This window comes from Chelmon rostratus, chromosome 18 (genome assembly GCF_017976325.1).
Source record: "Chelmon rostratus isolate fCheRos1 chromosome 18, fCheRos1.pri, whole genome shotgun sequence".
Lineage (NCBI taxonomy): Eukaryota > Metazoa > Chordata > Actinopteri > Chaetodontiformes > Chaetodontidae > Chelmon > Chelmon rostratus.
The window spans coordinates 20,469,151-20,490,834 of NC_055675.1; the positions used below are offsets into that span (position 1 = coordinate 20,469,151).

Genomic DNA, 21,684 nt, shown 5'->3' on the forward strand with positions numbered 1-21,684 from the left:
TGTGGGTGTGGCAGAGGCTGAGGGTCTGCCAACACACTGCGACAATCATAAAGCAGGACCTTTACAGTATGTTCTCGTCCTCCCTTTGGCTCCTCCTCCTCCTCATTCATTCATTCATTTCACAGCCAGCAGCTTCTGTGAGGTTCATTCAAACTCTTTCTGCCTTTATGCCAAAGTCAGAGTGAAGGACTCAGTATGCTTCAAACCGACCTGGGGAGGAAAAACCTGCGGTCAAACAGTGTGTTCTCATCCACCTGTTTGAGTGCAAACACCAGAAATTAAAAAAAGCTGCAGAAAAGTGTTCAAAAGTGCTGATAAAAAAGAAAATGGAAGCAAATTAAGTGAATAAACGATGGCCTTGATGATGTGATTTAATCGTCGCTCGTCATTTCCAGCGAAGAGCTGAAAACATCAGATCTGTGCAGCGATGAGGAGGCTGTAACCTTCCTCACTTTAATACCTGAAACTAACAGAAATGTCATATTTCCATCATGTTTTCCATCGTTTGACTGGAGCTCTTGTATTGACGTGTGTCCTCTTCTTATACAATGATTTAATGGCACAGTCGCACCACTGCAGTGGACAAAATGTGCATTATTTTGCATTTTTCCTTTTCGCCAGTTTTGTGGAGATCAGTTTGAATTTGGATGGATTGGAAAATCTCTGTCTCTTTGTATCCTCAACACAATGAATCCTTTAAATCCGTTACATTTATTTTCAGTTTGAATTTCATACCATATAACACAATAATTTCGGTTCACTCATTACAGGAAAAATATGACCCATATCACCCCTTCATCTTCATCTTCATCAGGACAGGATTTATCTCAGATGCATCTCATTGCTCTCCTTCATGGAACAGACGTTCCAGTCATAGCACTTTGTTTGGGCAGGACTGACGGCTTTAAACTTGAAAATGATGATGATGCTCACGTCCAAAGAACAGCGAGGAAGGCTGAAAGTTTCGGGCCGTATTAGAAAGACAGTCTGGAGGCTGCCAACGAAGTAAATTGCTTAATAGGATTAAATGACTGGGACTTTTCTGAAACAACGCCACCTGAAGTGCCTTGAAAGCGAACAGGAGGGCTGAACTGGCCGGAGCATTTTAGGATCTGAGCTCAGTGAGTTTGAACAAACAGAGTCCTGACTGCTGGTTGCAGGGACAGATTAACGAGTTCAGCGAGGGAGCTTCTTCCTGGCTTCACCTCATGTTTACTGACCAGCAGATTAATCCTCTGCAACACGTTTCTGCTGCTCGCCTTCACTCCGCTCCCTCCACCTCCTCTTTAATCCCAACAATGGATGGAAACCCAACACGTCCTCTCAGCGCCGGTGTCTACAGACCCCGTACTCCCACTCGTTATTGATTATTTCACAACTGTTTTAACCCTCCAAATCCTTCTCTCTTCTATTCATCCTCTTCCTCTATTTGTTTTCCTCACACTCTCGACTTCTCAGCCAGGCGTGGAAGCTGCTCTGGCATCACCGAGTGAAAAACATGCCAACTACTCTGTGTGTGTGTGTGTGTGTGTGTGTGTGTGTGTGTGTGTGTGTGTGTGTGTGTGTGTGTGTGTGTGTGTGCATCACCATTTACAACACTTACAATCTTAAACTTAAAAAAAAAATTAAGATTGTTTTTCTTCTGCAGCAGAAGGAGAGGGTCTGGCTGTGCATGCAAATGTATGAGTGTGTGTGTGTGAGAGAGAGACTGTGTGTGTGTGTGTGTGTGTGTGTGTGTGTCTGAAAGGCTGACTTCTGTAAATGGGGTCTCGCTACATTGCACCTGGTATCTGTGCTGTATCAGCAAGTTATGCTTGCTTGCTTGCTTGCTTGCTCACGCACGCACGCACGCACGCACGCACGCACGCACGCACGCACGCACGCACGCAATGCCAGTGAACTAACATCCTGGCAGATGTAAAGAGGAAAACAAATGTACTTATTTATTTACGAAAAAAAAATTAGGAACCATAAATCTGACTTTAAACAGTTTGAACATATGATCTGTAGTTTAAACATTTGGTTCTTTAATTCAATCACACCGCTTGAACATTTGTGTTTATTCACCTCTAACTGCCAATGTTGTCGCTATTCATGAATTTTTTCTTTTCACATGACGCATGTCCATCAGGTTGTTTTTATGCACATTTTGAAATATTGCATTCAAAAAGCTTGATGGAAACAGCTAAATTCAAAAAGATTAAATTTCTCACAAAAGTTTTGAAGCTCACTGGTGGTTTTTGCCTTTTCTGAAAAGTGTTAATGTGCTAAACAGGACATGGAAACACCTTTGCAAAAACGAGAAGAAGAAGAAGAAGAAGAAGAAGAAGAAGAAGAAGAAGAAGAAGAAGAAGAAGAAGAAGAAGAAGAAGAAGAAGAAGAAGAAGAAGAAGAAGAAGAAGAAGAAGAAGAAGAAGAAGAAGAAGAAGAAGAAGAAACCAGTAAAGACCAAGTCCTGTCTTTATTGGAATTGTGTTTAGCTTGCTGAACAAATAAAAATCACTCCACTTTATGCAAGCAGGAAGTGAAAGCATCAAGTCAATTTCAGGAGAATCACTGAGGTAAACACTAATGATCAAATTCCAGTATTTTCGGCTGTCAGTTGAGAAAAAGGACTTCCAGTGTTTGAAGCAAGTAGTTTGTGAAACATTAGAACAATTGGATGCATTCTCACCTTTTCAACAACTGGTTAAAGTCATTTAAAAAATGAACCAAGACACTGATGCACAAAACAACATTTGGAGGATGTGTAATCCACCAAAAAAAAAGGCTGAGATTAACAGAGTGTGTCCAAACAACCACAAAACACAGGATCCCAAAAAGGTCCTGGTGGTCAAAAAGAGCCATTTTATTCAATGTCGGACTGGTTCCAGACTAATCCTCCCCTCCTCACATTACTCTCATCCTTCATGCATAAGTCTTTGCATCTAAAAAATATATTTTTCTCGCTTCAATCAATTTCCAGAGTCGAGGCTGAACGTAATCGCAGCGGGTGCGTGGGTGACTGTAGCAAAAAGGGTTCAGATAAAATGCCACAGAGCTGCATCCACACAGGTTTCCATGATTGTTTTTATTGGCTGATGAAGCTTAGATCAGCCACCTCCAGAGCTTATCTATTATACCACTGGTGCAGCAGCGCAGGGCTGAAAGCAAACACACACACAGCTGGATGGCGTCTTCCACTGAGGCGAGCTGGCAGAGCAGACGTGTAGAGAAACACAAACAAGCAGAGGAATTACATGCAGAATAAAGACCGAGATTACTTTCCACTGCTTGTCTGCGTTAAATTCTGTGAACGGTGACAGCAAACACGAGAAGAAGAAGACAAACGTTTGGGTTCCCATGAATTACGACCATAAATAAATTTAGTGATATACCCTGATTGCAAAAGCAGCGCCAAACATTCCTGTTGCCATCATCATCACCATGACCTCCATGACTTGATGACACAGTGAACATAGCCCAGCACTCCTGCTTCCAGCAGCAGTTTTATCTCAATAAGCCACAATGGAGCGTCTCTCTACTGGTCAAACGGAGCCAGAGACTCCACCTCAGGAGCAGCAAACCGGGCTCATTGACTCTAGATCCTGTGGCCGTGACTTGTGAGCTAACATCACCAAGCTGAGCTACTGATGTGCAGCTAGTTTGTGGGTGCTGAGGTGCAACATTAAGCGTTTTACTGCCAGAGGAGGAAACTCTAGTGGCTTTTAAGAACCTGATGCAACTCTATCACCACAAGTTCTTATGGAAGTCCAGTTTGCATGTTAAATAGTGTTTTCCAAGGCCCTGCAGTGGGTGTCAGGCTGTGTCATAGAAATCTAAAATAAATCATAAATCTACTGAGCCCTCAGACAGGTGGCACCATCCTCTAACCTTGACTTAAATCATATCCTCACCCAAGCAAAGAGTGCAGACTATGCAGACTGACCTGGCCTTACATCTACCAATAGCCACAACTTAGCAACACCTCTGGTAGGAGAGACCGTTCATGAATTACATCCCTTGATAGACCTACTTTATGTATTACCATATGATTCAAGTGTTGCTCATTTTCATGCAGAGTCCAATAAGGCTGCACTGCTGTAAAAAGCAAGTGGAAAGCAGCGAGTTTAGTTGTTTACTGAAGCTCTGATTTGTTGCAGAGCTGCGAGCGTCTCCAGCTGACAGCACCGACGATACTAGAGGAGATCTGGAGGGCAGATTTAAGCTCCACAAACACACACATGCAATCTTCTCCCTTGCGGGTGATGGAGGTGGAGGTCTTGTGTGGCACTGAAGCGAATTGGGGGGGTTGGAGAAAAGATGAGAGGAGAGAGAAGAAGAGGAGGAGAAACATGAGAAGATGTCAGGAGGAGAGGCAGTGAGGAGCATGGGAAACCCCGATAAGCTTATCGTAATGAGACGCCATCTGGCCCCGGCCTTCCCCCTTCTCTTCAAAGCCAGCAGTGGCAGTAGCCTCTCGTGTTAACTGCAAAATGCCACCAGAGGGAAAGCCTCCGCAGCGAGATAAGGCAGCAATTCTCCACCGTACATTAATGCTAGCTAGCGCTGTTTAACAACTCATAATCACCATCCATCCATCCATCCATCCATCCGTCCATCCATCCGTCCATCCATCCGTCAGGTCCACCAGAATAACACATCGCCCTCGCAGTTCGCACTGAGCACAGATTTTGTCGTGTTTAATTTTCAGCCACAGTGATATTCATCTTTAAAATTTTTGTGCTGAATGCTTTGAGGGAATGGTGACGAAGGGTTTGAGTTAATACGAGAAAAACCTGTAATTCTGAGCAGTTTCAGCCCAAAACTGAACTCCAGCTGCATGTCAAATGACAAGAGTTATAGATTTCTTATTCACTTATTCTGATCCGGTCAGCGTTTGTTTCTGCCCCACATATGGACGATATCTATAAACTGAGACACTCCAAACAAGCTTCAAGTCTTCAACACAACATTTCTGGTCAAAACACGTATTGCTTCATTCTGAAGAAGGAAAGCTCGAGCCCTGAAGGACTCCAAAGCTCAGCGGCCACGGGTCAAGGAGACAAAAAAAACATATCACACCACAGCGAGCTTCTGTGTTACAAGCATCAGGGAACACTTAGATTTATTATTAACCTTTATCTGCGGAAGTTCTGAGTAAGCAAGTTTTCCTCGCCCACGCCTGGATTCACTTTTATCATTCTAGTGAAACCAAAGACTGCTGTGGGTTTACGGGGCAGCTCCACTGAGACGAGAGCTCAAATCGTAGGGAACGAGCAGCTTCGAGATGGACTCGTGAAAGGTCGATTTCCTTTCCGGGTCACCTGGTCAGTGGTCACCGAGCAACACCGCTGGGACCCGCTTTAGTTTCCGGCCATGCGACCTGGAACTACACCATTACACCCCATAATTCAGCTGTCAGAGAGACATCTGGGAGAGTTTGAGACATTTTGTGCCTTCATCCACCAATGGACACTATTCTCCAGCGTCCTTACTCCTCAACCAGCTGACTGAGAGTATTATCTGCACAGCTGACTAATGTGAAAAATCAAAATACTGTCACACAATTTTCCAGAGCATTTCCACATCGGATATTTTGACTTGTAATGGCAGGAAAAGCCAGAGTAAACCGAATAACATTAAAACTTTCAACCTCTGTCGCACCAGTGCTGTGTTAAAAAGAAAAAAAGTTAACATAGAGGCCTGATATTGATCGTCGGCCGTCTTCTCATTTCAGCTCTGACGAGGCCTGCAGCAGCACCAATCTGATGTGAGACAAGACCCCTCTATCAACACCAGCCCTGCAGACAGAGTGCTTCCTGTCCATCTGTGTGTGTGTGTGTGTGTGTGTGTGTGTGTGTGTGTGTGTGTGTGTGTATTACTCACGTATGTTGGACATAAATCTATTTGCACAGTGACATTGTGGGGACTCACCTTCCTCGTGGGGATAGGATGAAGACTTGGATGAAGGTGATGGTAAAATAAGGTTAAGGTTAAAGTTAGACTTTGTCTTAGATTAAGGTTACGCTAAAATTAGATTAAGGTCAATGTTAAAGTTAGGCAAGTAGTGGTTATGGTTAGGGTAAGTTTCCAGGGAATGAATGTAAGTCTATGAAATGTCCCCAAAAGTGTGGGAAACTCACAACTGTGTGTGTGCGTGCGTGTGTGCGTGCGTATGTGCTTTCCTGTGCATGTGTGCAAGTGGTCTGATGGATGCCTGCTATCAATTATTTAACCAGACTGTACCTGCTATCATTGAACAAACACAAACAAACACACATAATTAACAGAAGGACTGTGTGTGTGTGTGTGTGTGTGTGTGTGTGTGTGTGTGTGTGTTTTCAGTGCTCTGCAAAACATCATCTGGCTGATGGGGGCTTTACTCTCTGGCAAAACACAGTCACACAGACACTGAGCATGTACACACGCACACACGTGCACACGCACACCTGCTCTACTCGACTTTAACTTGTCGTGACATTTCTGGTAACACTTCCACTTCAACTTCATGTGATACTTCAGCTGCTTTCAGCACTTACACTTCAACTTCTTTCACTGTTTACGCTTTGACTGACATTTTAACTGCTTTCAGTGCTTGAACTTCAGCTCTTACACTTCAAACATTAACGTCAGCTGACACATCACGCTGCTTTTGGATTTATAGTTGTATCTATAATGTGTTTTTCTGGAGGAGCCACTTCTTCTGACGGTGTCCCATCACCCACAAATCTGAAACTAAGCTGAAGCAAGTCTGCGCTCAGTTTTCTACCTTAATCTGAGCCGCCACTTCTCATCCTGCCTGCAGGAAAGTCTGACGGAGACAGCAGAAAACACAGGAAAGAAATAGAGACAATAGATAGAAAGAGAAAGTGGAGCACGAGCAAGATAAACGACCGAACCAGATTCAACTTAACTGCACCGAATTGAAGCGAGCTGCGGAAACGCAGGCGGCGAGGTGAGCGCGGGGTGATTTGTTCTTGTGCGTACGACTCCTGCGGTAGGTCAGAAAGCAGAGTGGAGCTCCTGACCTTCGCCTCGGGCCGCCGCCGTAAACAACCCATCAACTGGGCAGCTTAATAAAGCTTTGACAAAAACAGCTCTCCTCTCACTTTCAGCTTATTTCCAGACTTGGTTCCACATAATTCAGTCTGGACCCAGGTCTGTTTCGTTGGTGGTTTGGGAGGTGTGATCGTTACCGCCCGTTTGTTTTCGGACATGAGAGCTCTTCTGAACCTTGGACTGCAACATGCGTCTATATAAACGCACGACACGACAACATGAGATGCTTTATGACTGTTTTCAACTGAATTTGCATGGCTGTATAGTTGCTGTTAATATATTTCAATATAACTAATCAATAAAAAAAAGCATCTCCTCATACCTGAATGTTTAACAGGTGTGCTGGAGGACTAAAGGTTTCCTAAAGGTCTGACTAACACACCTGTTCTCTGTCCTCTCTCTGGCTCTCTCTCACTTCAGCTAGCAGCTTCTCATGTTTAGCCGACACAGACCATAACAAACTAATTACTACCAGTAATTAACCGTAATTCCATGATGATGATAGGCCAAAATTAAACTTGTTATCGGTGTGTCTGCACTCAGAAGCTCCTCTCTGTAACACCACTGTACGATCAACTGAGTGATACGTCTTCCTGACTAAAACCATCAAATGAGTGAGTTTCAGGAGCCTGAACCTCCCTGATAAACTCTCATTCATATCATGTCAATAATTAAAGCTTATCCCCTGAGCAGGTTGGTGGATTGCTCCCTCTGGGTTAGGAGTGAGTTGCTGCCCAAAGAGAAAGAGTCTGTTCATCAGTGAGGTAAAATGAAGAGGAGATGGTGTGGTTCAGAGAGCGCCGAGCCAGGAGGCAAAGCTTTCGTTCTACGTTTCAACCCTCACCTCCGGTCACGAGCTTTGGAGCATGACCGAGAGAATGGGATCACAAACACTGAAGTGTCTGAAACAGGCGACTTAGAGATAAGGTGAGAAGCTCAGACCTCCTGATCAGGATCCTCCTGGGCGTCTTTTTTGGAGGTTTGCTGGTGGGAGAAACCGTGGCAGAGCCAGAACACAATGGAGAGATCGTGTGTCTCAGCTGGGAACACCTTGGGATCCCCCTCAGGAGCAGATGGAGGCAGAAAACAGATGGATGGAACGTCTGAATGCAGACCTTCAGTGTGTATATTTACTTTGTAGCTGACCATCTTTGGCACAAACATGTCTTTCAGGATAAATTACGTTCTATCTCATCTCATTTTCTGAGTGTTAACTGGGCAGCTGTGTCATTTTGGTGATTAGAAGTATCAGACTGGATTCTGTATCAGCAGATCCTCGATAATAAAAGGACTCAAATCTGGATCTCAGTCTCAGTCAGAAATCTAAGCTTTAGTAACGACCAGCGAGCTGACTGTGACAGGGTGTTTGTCGAAGCGGGGTCTGCGTGAGCTGTTGGCAGGTCGATGTATCAGATCAGATGTGAACCACAGTAATGGTTTCATTATAGAGGTCAGAGCTCAGTAAACCATTTAGCTGCAGAGGTTAGCAGAGCTCCAGAGCTCTACCGGAGGACTTATCTGATCTGGACTCAGTTTGCCCGCAGATCTAATGAGCTCTGTGTCGCTGGTCTGAAACTCAACAAATAACACTTGAACTCTGACTTCTGTGATTGAATTACTCTTTGATATGGAATAAATCTTCAGTGTCCTGATGATCTGGCTTTTTGAAGACGTGCGTAATTGTACCACTTTCCACAACTGTAAAAATCAAGCCCCTCCCACAGCATTTCCAACATGAGACTAATATAGACAATGAACACAGAGACTCTTTAAACAATCAATGAAATGTTTAAGTCAGCGCAAAAGATTTGCTGCTTTTCTCTGTTCTAACTGATCATCTTAGACATTCTTCACTATGTCCTGAAGACATTGGTTAATTAATTAATTGTTAGTTTCAGCCTTAATTGAACACTAAAATACTAGATTTTTTAAAAATAATGATTATTGTGACTTTTTGTCAAATGGAAAGACATAATATGAAAGGAAACCACCTTGTCCCAAAAGTCCAGAAGACAAACCTTCAAGTTACTGTATAAATTACTATATGTTTTTTTGGTCACGTCGTGAGCAGCTGCAATTTAGTGATGCAGGCGCCGAATGAGTGACCAGCAAAGTAAACAGAGTGTGCTGGAAATGTGCTGCCTGTAGCCGTTCATCCATGTTTTTTATTATTGTGCCGTCCCTCCCTGCAATATTTGACACTGGCTTACTGAAATATGCATGTGAGAAGAGGATGATGTCATTGTAAGTGCTGGAAAATAAAGCAAGGGATGAAAAAAAAGCACTGAAAATGAGCAGCAGTCAGTCATAACTCCAGTAGCTCCTTCACAATAAAGCCAACTTTTAATCAGAAATACTTAATAAAATCCTAAAAGAATCTTCACAACAGCAGGCTGGTGATCTAAAGCACACAATCGCCACTAAAACTAAAACATATTATGCTTCAAACTGTCATATTAATGACACGTTAAAGCTGAATGGACATGCATTCGGTGGATGAATTAACAATGACGTTTAATGTAGATTTTCATGCCGTTACTCTATTTTTCACCCCTCCACAGTCCAGAGGTGCAGAAATTGAGACGAGAACTGATGATGCTGCAATAACCATGTATATGTGGTCAACACAAATAGACACAATAATGTATTTATTATCATTTTCCTGGTTTGAGTGAATATGAAAATTAAACCTTAAAGGCAGCATCACTGAACAAGAATAAGCCCCTGAGCAGCAGGAGCTTAACATCTTCCTGGTTATAAAAATCTCATCAGAGATTTCCGCTCGCTCTCGCAAACCAATTAACCCAAACTCATGAGCCAACGCGTTCAAGTGCGCCTCACAAGCTGATACTGAACTGAAGACAGCTGCTGCCGATTTGACTCCAGCTGGTCTCCAATCTGAACGGAGAGTTGACGAAACACACATCCATCTCCAGCGCAGCTCCACCCCTCTGATAAAGTTAGCGTCCCACACAAACTGATAAGGTAATCCCAGCTCTCCCTCTGGGTACGAACTCACTGTCTTAATTGTCTTCTGAATGAAGCTAATTTCTAAAACTCACTTCCTCGATAGAGCGAGAGGAGAGGAGGAGCTGCATCATAACCACCAGCAGGCCTCCTGCAGACAACTCCTTTTATTTATTTATTTAAATGCAGTACTATGAGAGACATACTACTACTAATTTCAAGACAAATGTCTTTTAAAAGAGCTACATACCAACACATTAAAAAATAATCAAGTAAAATAAAGTCTTAATCCGTGCTGTTGAATTATTCGCTCATTTCAGCTTGACGTGCATTTCATTTTCAGCTTTTCCACTGACAGGCTCAAACTGTTACAACAACTGTCTGACAGCATTACGGTAAGGTTCACTGCAAAGGTAACTTCTTGTTAAAGAGTAAGATCCGTTTCTTTAACCAGAAACAGCTGCTACATCACTCGCACTAAAGCCACCAGACTCCACTCACAAAAACAGCAATTTTATGATTACAAAACAGATTTCATTCAAACGCAACGAAAACAAAGCAAAACTCAACAAAAACCTTCTTGGTTCGTGTTTCCACTGATCCAGCAATCATCACTAACTCTAGTTTGGTTGAAATAAACTAATTCATGATTTGGCTTTTTTTCTATTCTAATTCTAATTTAGAATATTCATTGACAGCCCTACTGTGCACACATTACTACGTAATATGATCAAATGTAGTCAGGTAGACATATGTCCTGACAAATGGTACACCAATAACCAGCATAAATGACCAAATAATGTCAGTTAGGTAACATAGTTGGATATTTCGGGATGAATACTGCTAACTCTGAAACACACATATTCCTCCATACATGCAGATGTAAATAAAACAAAGTCATACCGACAGCCTGCATCTACCGGCTGAATCTGAACATCTCTGCTGTGTGAGAAACATCCTGGTACTCTACTGCACTTTAAACACTGTAAATGTGAAACTGGAATTTATTCTTGGTGAAAAGAAATATTAAACATGTGACCATCTTTTAACACGTCTTCTACGTGTTATCTGCCACCTTGGAATCCTCTTTAAACAGCAAATACAGGAAATTACATCAAATAACTAAACCACATGGATCAGGATGCTGTTTCCTTTGAGACGCCGCACAGGCACCGCCACATTAATACAGCTACAACGCCACCTTGTGACGAGATTTATCAAACTGGCCTGAGTAATTCAATACTGGGATTAAATCTGATGCTGCTCATCAGGCTTCACCACATCATGTTTTTCTGTTTCCTTGATCGCTGCTTGTTCTACTCCTCCAGTTCTCCCTGCGTTCATTCATCCGTCTTTCTTTCTTTTCCTCAGTCTCACTTGTTCCATCAATCACTCAAAACAAATCTCTGCCGCCTGTGTCGTGTGCCAGCTCACCTGAGGCTGAAACGAAGCATCCTGGGATGTGAGGCGACCAAATGGTGCTATAGATGATCCCTTCGTGGCCCCTGAGCGTGGTCAGTGATTGGCTGAGAGTAGGGTCCCACTGGGGGGGCAGCGAAAATACACAAAACAAAAAAACGAGCAACGTCGCTGTCAGAAGAGAGAAAAGAAACTGAAATAAAAGAAGAAAAGGACAAAAACAAACAAAACTCACCACTTTAGCGGTGTGATCCCACGATCCAGAGACGATGAGGTTCTCTGCTCGGGTTTGACTCCAGTCTACAGAATACACCTACACACACACACACACACACACACACACACACACACACACACACACACACACACACACACACACACACACATTCAAGAGTCAAAATAATGCATCTTAATGAAAGGCCACAGTTTTATCCTTCTAAAAATGAGTGTTTGAATGTGTGTCTTACCTCCTGAGTGTGTTCTTTGGCCACTCTCAGAGGAGCGTTGTGATTGGCTGTGTCCCACAACTGCAGGCTGCCATCCCCGCCCGCAGCGACCATGACATGTTCGTTGGTTTCACTCCACGCCACGTCAAACAGACCATCACCCCACTCCCAGCTGAGACAGACACACACACACGTCTATATTATTATATAGACTCACAAACATGGAGACTAAATTTTAAAATGAATCGAGGATAATGCAGATTATCACGCGACCCTCGACCCCTAACCCTGAACTACCTTGATGAAGAGGAAAGGTCAGCAATGAAACAATAAAACCAGGTGAAGGAAGCAAAAAGGAAAAACTTGTAGAGCTAAACCAAGAGCAAAAAACTTCTTAAAGGAATCTTCTCTTTTAAAAAGATAAGGAAAATCATGAAAATAAAAACAATGGAAATACAGATAACATTAATACTCAGAGAGAACGAAGAGCCTGAAAGATAAGAAAGAGGCTTTACCTTCTCACTAGATTAACTCCTGTCTCCGTCTCATCCAGGACCAGGAGCGTACCACAACCTGCAAATATGCACAAAGTGCATTTATCGGGGTCAATCTGATCATATTTTTCAAAAATATAACACAACATATAATACAACAACTCAAAGACGCAGGTGAAAATGACAGGAAAAACCAACATAAAGTGTTTTAGTGATGTTTCCTCATTTTGTGTTTTGATGACGACGGCAGAGAGCACTGTCACTCAAATCACCACAAAATCTCCCATCGGTTTAGGGATCAGTTCAGACAGCTTCAGCTGGTTTTACTTTATCCTATCTAGTTTTGTTAAGCTTCAACCTGAAAGAATATCCTGTCATACCTTTTATCCTTCTTGCTAATTATAATTAGCAGACAATTTTTTTAAAATGTGTGTCACTTCTGAGAACAGGTTGACAAACATCACTATACTACTCAACTAAAGACGACTTGGAAAAGTCACTCTGTAAGTGGATTGCGTCCTGGTGACTGAAGGTCAAAGCAAGAGAGTCCCAACATTTTCAAACTCATTAAACCCTTCAGCGAGCCCTCGTACCCTGATTGGGAACATCTGAATGTTTCTACACTCATTTCCTCAGATGTGTTTTCCTTTATTTTGTCTTTGCATGTCTCTCTTATCCTAATGTGTTTGTTCTGCAGTGCATGAAGTGTACTGCACTAACCAGCTATCCCATAATACTGGGAGGCAGCGCAGGCCACTCTGTTGGGGATGAATGGAGACACTTCCACAGCGTAGCCATGACGGGCCGGACAGCGAAACACCTTCACCATCGTCAGCTGGAAATACTAAGGAATCGTATTAGAGAAGAAGCGTTAGTAAAGGTCAGCAAGACCAAAGGAAATCATATTATATTTATATCATATTAAGCTTTTATTTCTGTAGCTGTTCCATGTGGGCTTAGAACAACACTAACACTAACACCTTGTGAAGGTGTCACTTTGGGCTCCGGCTCATTGTCAACACATTTCTCACTATTTTGACAATTTTTATGAATCAAACAATCAATCAATTAATGGAGAAAACAATCAGCAGATGAATCCAGAATGAAAAGAATCAGTAAAACAGGAACAAAACAGGAAAACAAGTAAATCAGTAAAATCCTGCTTTTATATGAATGCATGACACACAATAATCATTACAATAATCTCATGATATCACAATACTAAAACAGTCACAGGAGCCACTTATATGCTTTGAGTACTTTAACTTTCAATACTTAAAGTACATTTTCTGCATTATGTATACATGCCTTTACTTAAGTAACATTTTCAATGCAGAACTTTTACTTACATGAACTTTTTAAAGTGTATTAGTACTTTTACTTAAGGAGGATCTGAATACTTCCACCACCACCGACCTGAACTGGCAAAGTACAGTATTTCTCCTCCTCCGTTTGACAGCGTGCTGAACAGTGCCAAAAACTATATTATACCACTCGGGGGTTAATAAATGAGTTTAACGATAAACTCGTGGCTCTTTATTGTAGTTTTCATCTACTGCAGTAACTGAACAACTTTGAAAATGAACGCTGAGTTTCACACAATGTCCAATGTCCACTGCAGCGCGTTAAAAACTGTGGACCGGCAATGACTGGTCGCAGTACTCACAGACGATAGACAAGTACTTTTCAGACTTGAAGACACGTCGAGACGTTAAAACAACTCGAAACTGTTTCATAAATCCATAAAAGCCGAGATTTCTACGGGTGCAGCTCCTGTCATTCTCCTTCTCCTCCTCCAGCCCGCTAACAACTTCACAACGGCAGCTGCATCCGTGTTTTGATCAGCTGACCCAAGAGCCCGGATGAATGTCGGTCCAGTTGTAAGTCTCGCGAGGTTTCGATAGGTGGCGATGTTTCTCAAAAGCACCAGTCCTGAAGTGTCTAATCTGACATCATGTGATTATTTCATAGATATACCGCATGTTTGGGAATTTTGTACACTTATTTATGTTATTTAAATTTATAATTTACGACCACATTATTCCTTAATCAGTGCTGTTTATACTGAACATCACACATCCAGCTTAATTGATGACAAACTGCATGTATGGAGCCTATTAATACAGCACGATTTCTTTGCCTTGTGTTATGATGCATGTTTTATATAACTGACTAAATGTTTTCTACTAACATTAATATTCTTTTATTTTTATTGTTGCTGGGCATGTTTAGAAATGATCTCAAAATGATCTAAAAAATAGAAGAAAGCACTGAACACAGACACAAAATATGCACTATATCAGCACAATGTCAGCTAAAAATTACTTTTTCACACAGGGCAGCAAGACTATGTGATATGCAAGACCCAGCTGATACTGTACTTCAGGGGTGCATTTTTCCAAATTTACAACTAGCCAAATTACCAAAAACCAGCTCGCACACACTGAAGTGTAGTTGGCAACTCTGCCTTGACAGAGCACAGTAAAAACATACTGGATTTTTAAACATCAAGGAAGTTCAAAGAAGTGAAAAATATGCATATGCAAAATAATGCTTTTGTCAGTCTTAGCGGAAGATGGAATTAACTTTCAATGCTGTTCTGAGCATTGTGAGGGAAGGCCATGGACTACTATTTGCAACGGGATTGTGTTGCTATATTATCTGCATGGCTGGTAAACCAAGAAACTTTTAATTGGCCCTTACCAGAGAGAAATGTTGTACCATGATGTAATGTTGTAGTGGGACTGACTAATTAGTAACTTGTAGGGAGCGATTAATGTAAGAACACTGAGTGAATGTATCTTATTGTTTTTCAAGTCGCACTCACTTTGATATATACTTAATATATTAAAACAAAAATTACTGTTAGAAGAGAAATTTATTATAAAAAAAAGCACAAAACATAGGAAATGAGAAGCTCAGCAACAGTATTATAAAAGGAGAATTGTTTGGAGTATCCATGGAGTATTTATAAAAATGTCAAATGCAGTATTTCTGAATCACTGGAAATTGGTTGCACCAAACTCTGCCTCGTGTAGAAACTGCTGTATCTTGGTTCTGACCCATGACTGTTTCTCTGCAGGAAGTCTTCTCATAGCAGGAGCCAAGCTGAGTAAGAACAGCATAACATCGTCTCTTTGATCCACGTCCCGGTCTCTCTGAGCCTCCCGGGCCTCCATCCTCCTCAGGTACTCCTCCAGCAGACTGTCGGAGCTCTTCCTGGCCCGGGTCGGCCGGGGAGACACAGAACGACAATCCTCCTCTACGTCAGTGTGGTCCAGCAGCTCCATTGCCACAACCTCCTGCTCCTCTGTCTTCAGGTGGTTCAGCCTGGAAGCGGTGCAGGACGGCTGCAGGACTGCGGGTGACGACTGCGCAGGAGGCAGCAGCTGATCTGAGAGCACTGAGGAAGAGTGCGAAGACACTAAGGTCGTGGCCAGAGATGTGACTGACTGCATCATCATTTCAAACAGTTCCTTCATGTTAACGTGTTGGACTTGTTGTGCTTGTACGCTGTCGTCCGTAGAGGCAGTTTCTGAGGTCATTTCAGTCTTTGCTGCTTTTAGCCTGACGGTGTCTGTGCTGGCAGAGGACGATCGCTTCCTCTGAACAAACTCTGAGGATGATGATGATGATGTTGTTGTAGCATCTGCCACAGCGATTCCTACAAAGACAGATAAAACAAGTTTTCATTTTCGTGTCACAGCTATGACCCAGCTGAAACACACAGCTACAACAACCTGTGTTGTCACTGTAAGTGTGTGTGTCTATGTGTGTAATATTCAATACAAGGTTTTAACTATGGCTGTGTAATGAACCTCAGTACTTAGTGGTCAGATACCATCTTTTCCAATTGAGAGTATTTTATTTATGTAAAGTTATTCACTTGTGTTTTGATGACACTAAACATTTGAGAACTTCTGGCATATTTTTGGGGAGGAAAAAGTTCCACTCCTGATTATAATCCATCATATGAAATGCGTTCTGCACACAATCACATTACTTTGTTGCACATGCACAACCCATCCAGGTGCGATACACAGAGCTAAAACTGCGTCAGTCTAATACATCAGTCCTCCACTAAATCCTCCCTGCCTGAAGGTTATAATGTTCAGCTTTTGTAAGACACACTCACAATCCTGGACTGACTCATTAAATAACTTACCTTGAGAGAGAAAAGTATTGTAGTTCTGTAGTAGCAGTATTGGTTTGGCTTGATTGGCTTCTTTACTTTAATTCTGATCTGCATTTTTCAGTATTGTCTGATGTCTTGTACATTAAACAATTCAATTCGAATAAATAATAGGAAAATAATAAGAAAATAATAGGGGGAATAACAGATAATGACAACAATCATCAGCCGGAGCCTTAATAAAACAAATATCATTTTCAGGTTCCAGCTTCCTAAAGCTACCACTAGGGGGGCGCGAACAGAAAAAATTAATACTAAGATACTGTTGTTATATTAAAGGATAACTTTCGTTTTTTACAACCTGGACCTTATTTGTAGCATTAAATACGACCATTTACTCACCCAGACAACTTTGGTGGCATTTGGAGTCGTTTTGAAGAAATTAGCCCCAGAGGAGCGGCGCGTATATCAGTATAATGCGAGTACTCGGGGCATCCATGCGCAGCCTCTATATAACACATAATCTGCGGCGAAACTCGTTCATATTCCAATATTTTGTTATGATATGCTGGTGCTATTCCCCTCTGAGCCGGCGGTCGGCTACTTTAGCTGTAGTTTGGCACAGCTATGGTTCGTTATTGCATATTCGTAGCCGACCGCCGCAGAGTCAGCCGTGTTGTGGTTGGCTGCTCGCAGCGCGCGGCGTTCGGTAATGACATCATCCACGTCAGAGGTAGTTGTCTAGAGACGCCGGATGTTGATAACATGCCACCACGGGCTCAGAGGGGAATAGCACCAGCATATCATAACAAAATATTGGAATATGAACGAGTTTCCGCAGATTATGCGTTATATAGAGGCTGCGCATGGATGCCCCGAGTACTCGCATTATACTGATATACGCGCCGCTCCTCTGGGGCTAATTTCTTCAAAACGACTCCAAATGCCACCAAAGTTGTCTGGGTGAGTAAATGGTCGTATTTAATGCTACAAATAAGGTCCAGGTTGTAAAAAACGAAAGTTATCCTTTAAGTCTAGGAGTATAGTGTGTTAGCAGAAAATGGCCCACCTATACATCCAGCAGCTGCAGAGCAACATCCCACTGAATATTAAGGCCATACTCACTCTCTTTTAGCTCTGTTTTGGTCTCTGCCGACTCCTGAGACAACATCTGCTGCTGTCATTTTCTTTAAATAAATGGATTAATCATGAATGTGTTATAAAATGGAGAACAACGTCACATTTTCTCTCAGACGTCTTGTTTTGTCCAACCATCGGTCTAAAACTTAAAGATATCCGGTTTACAAATATATGACACAGAGAAAAGTGGTAAATATTCACACCTGAAAAGCTGGAAGCAGCTAAGTTTTTGCGTATTTATTACTCATCATTTCTAATTCGACCCATTACTGTAAATCAGACTAAATAATCTCAGTTTTCATTGTATTTTCCATTACAATACTCGATGTAGTAATGTTCATACATCTGTTTGTCCTCTTTTCTACAACCCTCTTTTGGCAACACTGTACTCAATAATGGATTTATTTAAAGATCACACTGTCCCTGCAGCCACAAGCCAAAGTTTGAGAAAACATCTCTATCGACAAACCATAATTCTCGTCATCGTCGCTTCGTGTTTCAGTGGTCGTGCTGCAGCCCACCATGTCGGACGCCTGGAGCCGAGGGGGCTGCGGGTCCAGAGCCCAGCCGTTGGTGCCTGCAGCTCTGGCATCAATAAACGGGTTCAAAAACGACAAAATTGCTGAATATCTCCACGGCCTGTAGTTGAAGAGCCCTATGCCGCTCTCACGCCGCTCCTTCTCCCGCTGCCTTTCCCGCCGGTGTTGGTCCCTCAGCATCTTCCACTTCCTTCTGCATTCAGACTCTAATGAAGCAAGGGGGAAAAAAGCATATTTAACATTTTTGTCTGGCAATAATCAACAAATCCCATGTGTAGACGCAAACCAACAATGAGCTGATTCTGCTAACAAGTGTGTTTATCAGATAGATCTTCTTCCTCTGAGCCACAGAGCGCCACTGTTGTCCAAAAACTATTAAAAACACACCAACGAGCCTCACTGTTGCTCTGGCTGACATGTTCCTTCACTATCATGAACACACACCGTTCATTCTGAATTAACTGGTAATATGATGAATCATCTTTTGAGATTTTACGCAGCAGCACACATGCAGTGTCAGCTTCCTTCATTTTGCCGCTCGTACACAGAAAACGGATTCAGTTGCATATAAAGATAAATTATGTGTTAACAAAGGCTAAATTTTCACTTTATCCTCCAACAAACAGATTCAGTTTGCAAACCCTTTTTGTTATCAGAGTTTCGACAGTTGAACAGTAATTTTAAAACATTAAAATTAAACTATTCATCATTAGATTTGACGAAGAGAGATTCAATGGCAGCACAGAGAGAATCCCTCGTTATCAATGAGAAATCTGGAGAAATTGCATCCATACAGTCTTGAAAAGCTCTACATGTTAGGCCTACCTCGACTCTGATAATAAAAACGATGTTATTATCGCCATGAAAGTCGACACACTCACCGGGGACACCGACGATCTCCGCGACCTGCCTCCACGCATCGCTTCTCATGTTCAGGTCCCTGTAGGTCATCGAGTTACTGTCGTACAGACTCGGGAAACCGGACACCGCCATGATCAGTTTATACTCCATGTTGTTAAAAACTCCTGTAGCGACAGGAGCAGAGGAGCAGAAAACTGCGAGATGCTCCCGGAAAACAACAACCGTCCGCTCCCAAACAAACAAACAAGAAAAAACAACAACGTGTGCTTCCGGTTCCGGTGCGAATCTAGACGGCCGCTATTGGTTCTCGCTACAGCTCGTCACAGTCACGTGTTGGAAGTAGCTTCAATGTAAAGCTTACAGCAGTGGTGCAATGTAACTAAGTACATTTATTAAAGTATAATTCTGAGGTAGATTACTTGAGTATTTCCATTCTATGATACATTATTATAGTTTTACTTGCTGATGTAGATTATTGATACAAAACATAAATCAACCAAAAAAATTGTGATGTATTATTACAGAATAAGATATCCAGCAGTACGTGTATGTGTATATATATATATATATATATATATATATATATATATATATATATATATATATATATATATATATATATATATATATATATTCAAATATAGCTACATTGCTTAAGCACCTGGGAGCACCCAACCATTTTCTAATATAAGAGCTAACTAGCCTTTCCATTCTCTCTGCTACAGATAATGGGACTTCATATACTGACATTGGCCACATTAACCTAGGATACAAGCCAAACTGCAAGCACCACAACCTCAGTTTTCCTGGGAGCCCTGATTTATCTATTCTCTCCAGCCCTTCTGCAACATCCTTTCTAAATTGCACAACCTGTTCAACATCATTCAGGTCCACATTATACCACCGTCCTAAACTCTTGACTGATTTCTCCCGAATAGTCTTTTAGTACAAAAGTCCCTCTTTGTGTTTCCTCAGACAATGTTGGAGAGACACGAAAGATTTCCACTTCACATGATTTGAATGATGGTGCTTCAGATCAGCTTCAATTGCACTTTAGAAGTCATTTACAGAATGAGGGAATTGTGGATTTTGACCCCATGCATGTCTTACATTGGACATAATGAACTGATGGGAGTGTGAGTATTTGTTTTTAACGATACAGCAGAAGCAGAGAGGTCCGTCTGAGCATTGAATGTTGTTTACAGTCACCTTTGATTTGGTGATTGGACTGTTGTGAGCTGCTCTTACAGGACATTTACATAAATCCCTGTTGACACCAGCAGCTACAAAGACGCTCAAAGCAGCAGGAAGTCTTTTCAGTGGAAACATCTCCATTAGATTTTCACTGGTGCAAAGTGGCAAGGAGCTGTGGGATGACTGAGAGTTTTTTAATGTCAGTGTCCTGCGTTGCTCTTCACCTCAGACGAAACCACAGATCTTGTGACTCCAACACAGAGAAAACACACAGCTGCCCATTCACCCAATAAAATAAGCATATAAATGAGATTCTCATTCTCCATTGCTGCAGGCACATTTGTAACCAGTCATTAAATGCTTTCTATTTGTGTGGTGAGCTGAGCTGAAAAACCTGAAGAAGTGTGACGGCTGCAAGTCTCACAAGATGCCTGTAGGGGGCGAAGTCACTCTAAAAAGACCAAACTGCAGTCTGGATGTGCAGTTATAAAATGTAGGTAGACAGATTTCTCCTTTATGCTCTATGAAAATCTGAAATCAAATAAATGTTACACATTTTTTAACCGCTGCTACTCCAAAGGCAGATGTTACATTTAGTCGCTTTGGCAAACTTGTATTTCTCTGTTCTGCACAGATCAATAATGATGCTTGAAAAGACTCAAAACGTGTCTCCTTGCAGGGAAATTCTCTTTTCTTTTCATCTGTCAAGCTCAATGTGTTCAAGCATAGTGTGAAGTAAGTCTGGTTTTCTAATCAGTGGTCTTCATGGAAGTCTTTAAGTCAATCACTGATTGATTGAAGATTATTTGCTAATAGGGGGAGGATTTTGCATTTTTGTCTCAGTGGTTGCAGGTGGTTGGCTCCAATGCTAGACTACTGCCTTGGTTCCCCGCAGGGTCCAGGACCAAACAAGACTCCTATCTTAAGCTGCCAGTATGCTTGTTTGGTGATTGAATAGCCTCTGAAACCTTCTCCCAACACTTTTCCAATGTCGAATTAAATCATTATTTACACAAATATTTCCATCACTTGACCTTTTAGGGCGCCGTGGTGGCACCAGCCATCTTTCTATGGAGTAGTCTGCTGGAGCTGCAGCATCTTGACCGCTAACAGGAAGAGACCTCACAGACTGGTAATAAAGGCCAGCATCCAGGTCTCTTTGTCCTCTGGACCAGAAGGACTCAGCTTGTCAGTCTCAGCTTTGAACAGTGTGGACAGAAAGCGTTTTTGACGGTTGCATGTATATTGTGCTGCAGTTAACACACTGTTAGCATGTTAATGAGAAGATAACAAGCGTTTTTTTTGTCCCTTTTACTCAGAGTCTGTATATGTTTAGTGTTACACACACACAGGTTGACATGTCCACTGTAAACTGTCACCTGCCACGTTCCCAGCGTTCCAGACGTTCCCTCCTGTTACTCATTATGGGACAGTCATGCAGACACCTGACT

General features: G+C 42.1%; 2 protein-coding genes across 3 annotated transcripts in view; both read right to left on the reverse strand.

Moving 5' to 3' along the window:
* The window catches only part of pex7 (peroxisomal biogenesis factor 7), a 47,371-nt gene extending 33,194 nt beyond the window's left edge, over positions 1 to 14,177 (reverse strand). Inside the window, exons 1-6 of one of the 2 annotated variants that reach the window (XM_041958935.1) lie at positions 14,034 to 14,177; positions 13,088 to 13,211; positions 12,389 to 12,446; positions 11,895 to 12,045; positions 11,663 to 11,740; positions 11,443 to 11,551 (exon numbers count right to left, since the gene is read on the reverse strand). In XM_041958935.1, the coding sequence (XP_041814869.1) occupies positions 11,443 to 11,551; positions 11,663 to 11,740; positions 11,895 to 12,045; positions 12,389 to 12,446; positions 13,088 to 13,196 (505 nt within the window). In that variant the 5' untranslated portion in view covers positions 13,197 to 13,211; positions 14,034 to 14,177. Of the gene's footprint in view, positions 1 to 11,442; positions 11,552 to 11,662; positions 11,741 to 11,894; positions 12,046 to 12,388; positions 12,447 to 13,087; positions 13,212 to 13,716; positions 14,011 to 14,033 lie in introns of those variants that run through there. The other variant, XM_041958936.1, reaches the window with a different exon arrangement.
* Positions 14,178 to 15,234: 1,057 nt separating this feature from the next.
* LOC121622189 lies at positions 15,235 to 19,286 on the reverse strand. Its single transcript, XM_041959077.1, has 3 exons — positions 19,060 to 19,286; positions 18,109 to 18,384; positions 15,235 to 16,031 (listed from the first exon to the last, which is right to left on the reverse strand). Exons 1-3 carry the CDS (start codon positions 19,187 to 19,189, stop codon positions 15,367 to 15,369), a joined length of 1,071 nt encoding a protein of 356 aa, XP_041815011.1. The 5' UTR covers positions 19,190 to 19,286; the 3' UTR covers positions 15,235 to 15,366.
* Between the last annotated feature and the right edge of the window lie 2,398 nt (positions 19,287 to 21,684).

Coding starts and splice junctions, on each gene's coding strand:
- LOC121622189 (XM_041959077.1), bottom strand. CDS start 19,189: ATGGAGTATAAACTGATCATGGCGGTGTCCGGTTTCCCGAGTCTGTAC. Junction 18,385..19,059: donor GGAGATCGTCGGTGTCCCCG/GTGAGTGTGTCG, acceptor TTGCTTCATTAG/AGTCTGAATGCAGAAGGAAG. Junction 16,032..18,108: donor CGACGATGACGAGAATTATG/GTTTGTCGATAG, acceptor CTGTCTTTGTAG/GAATCGCTGTGGCAGATGCT.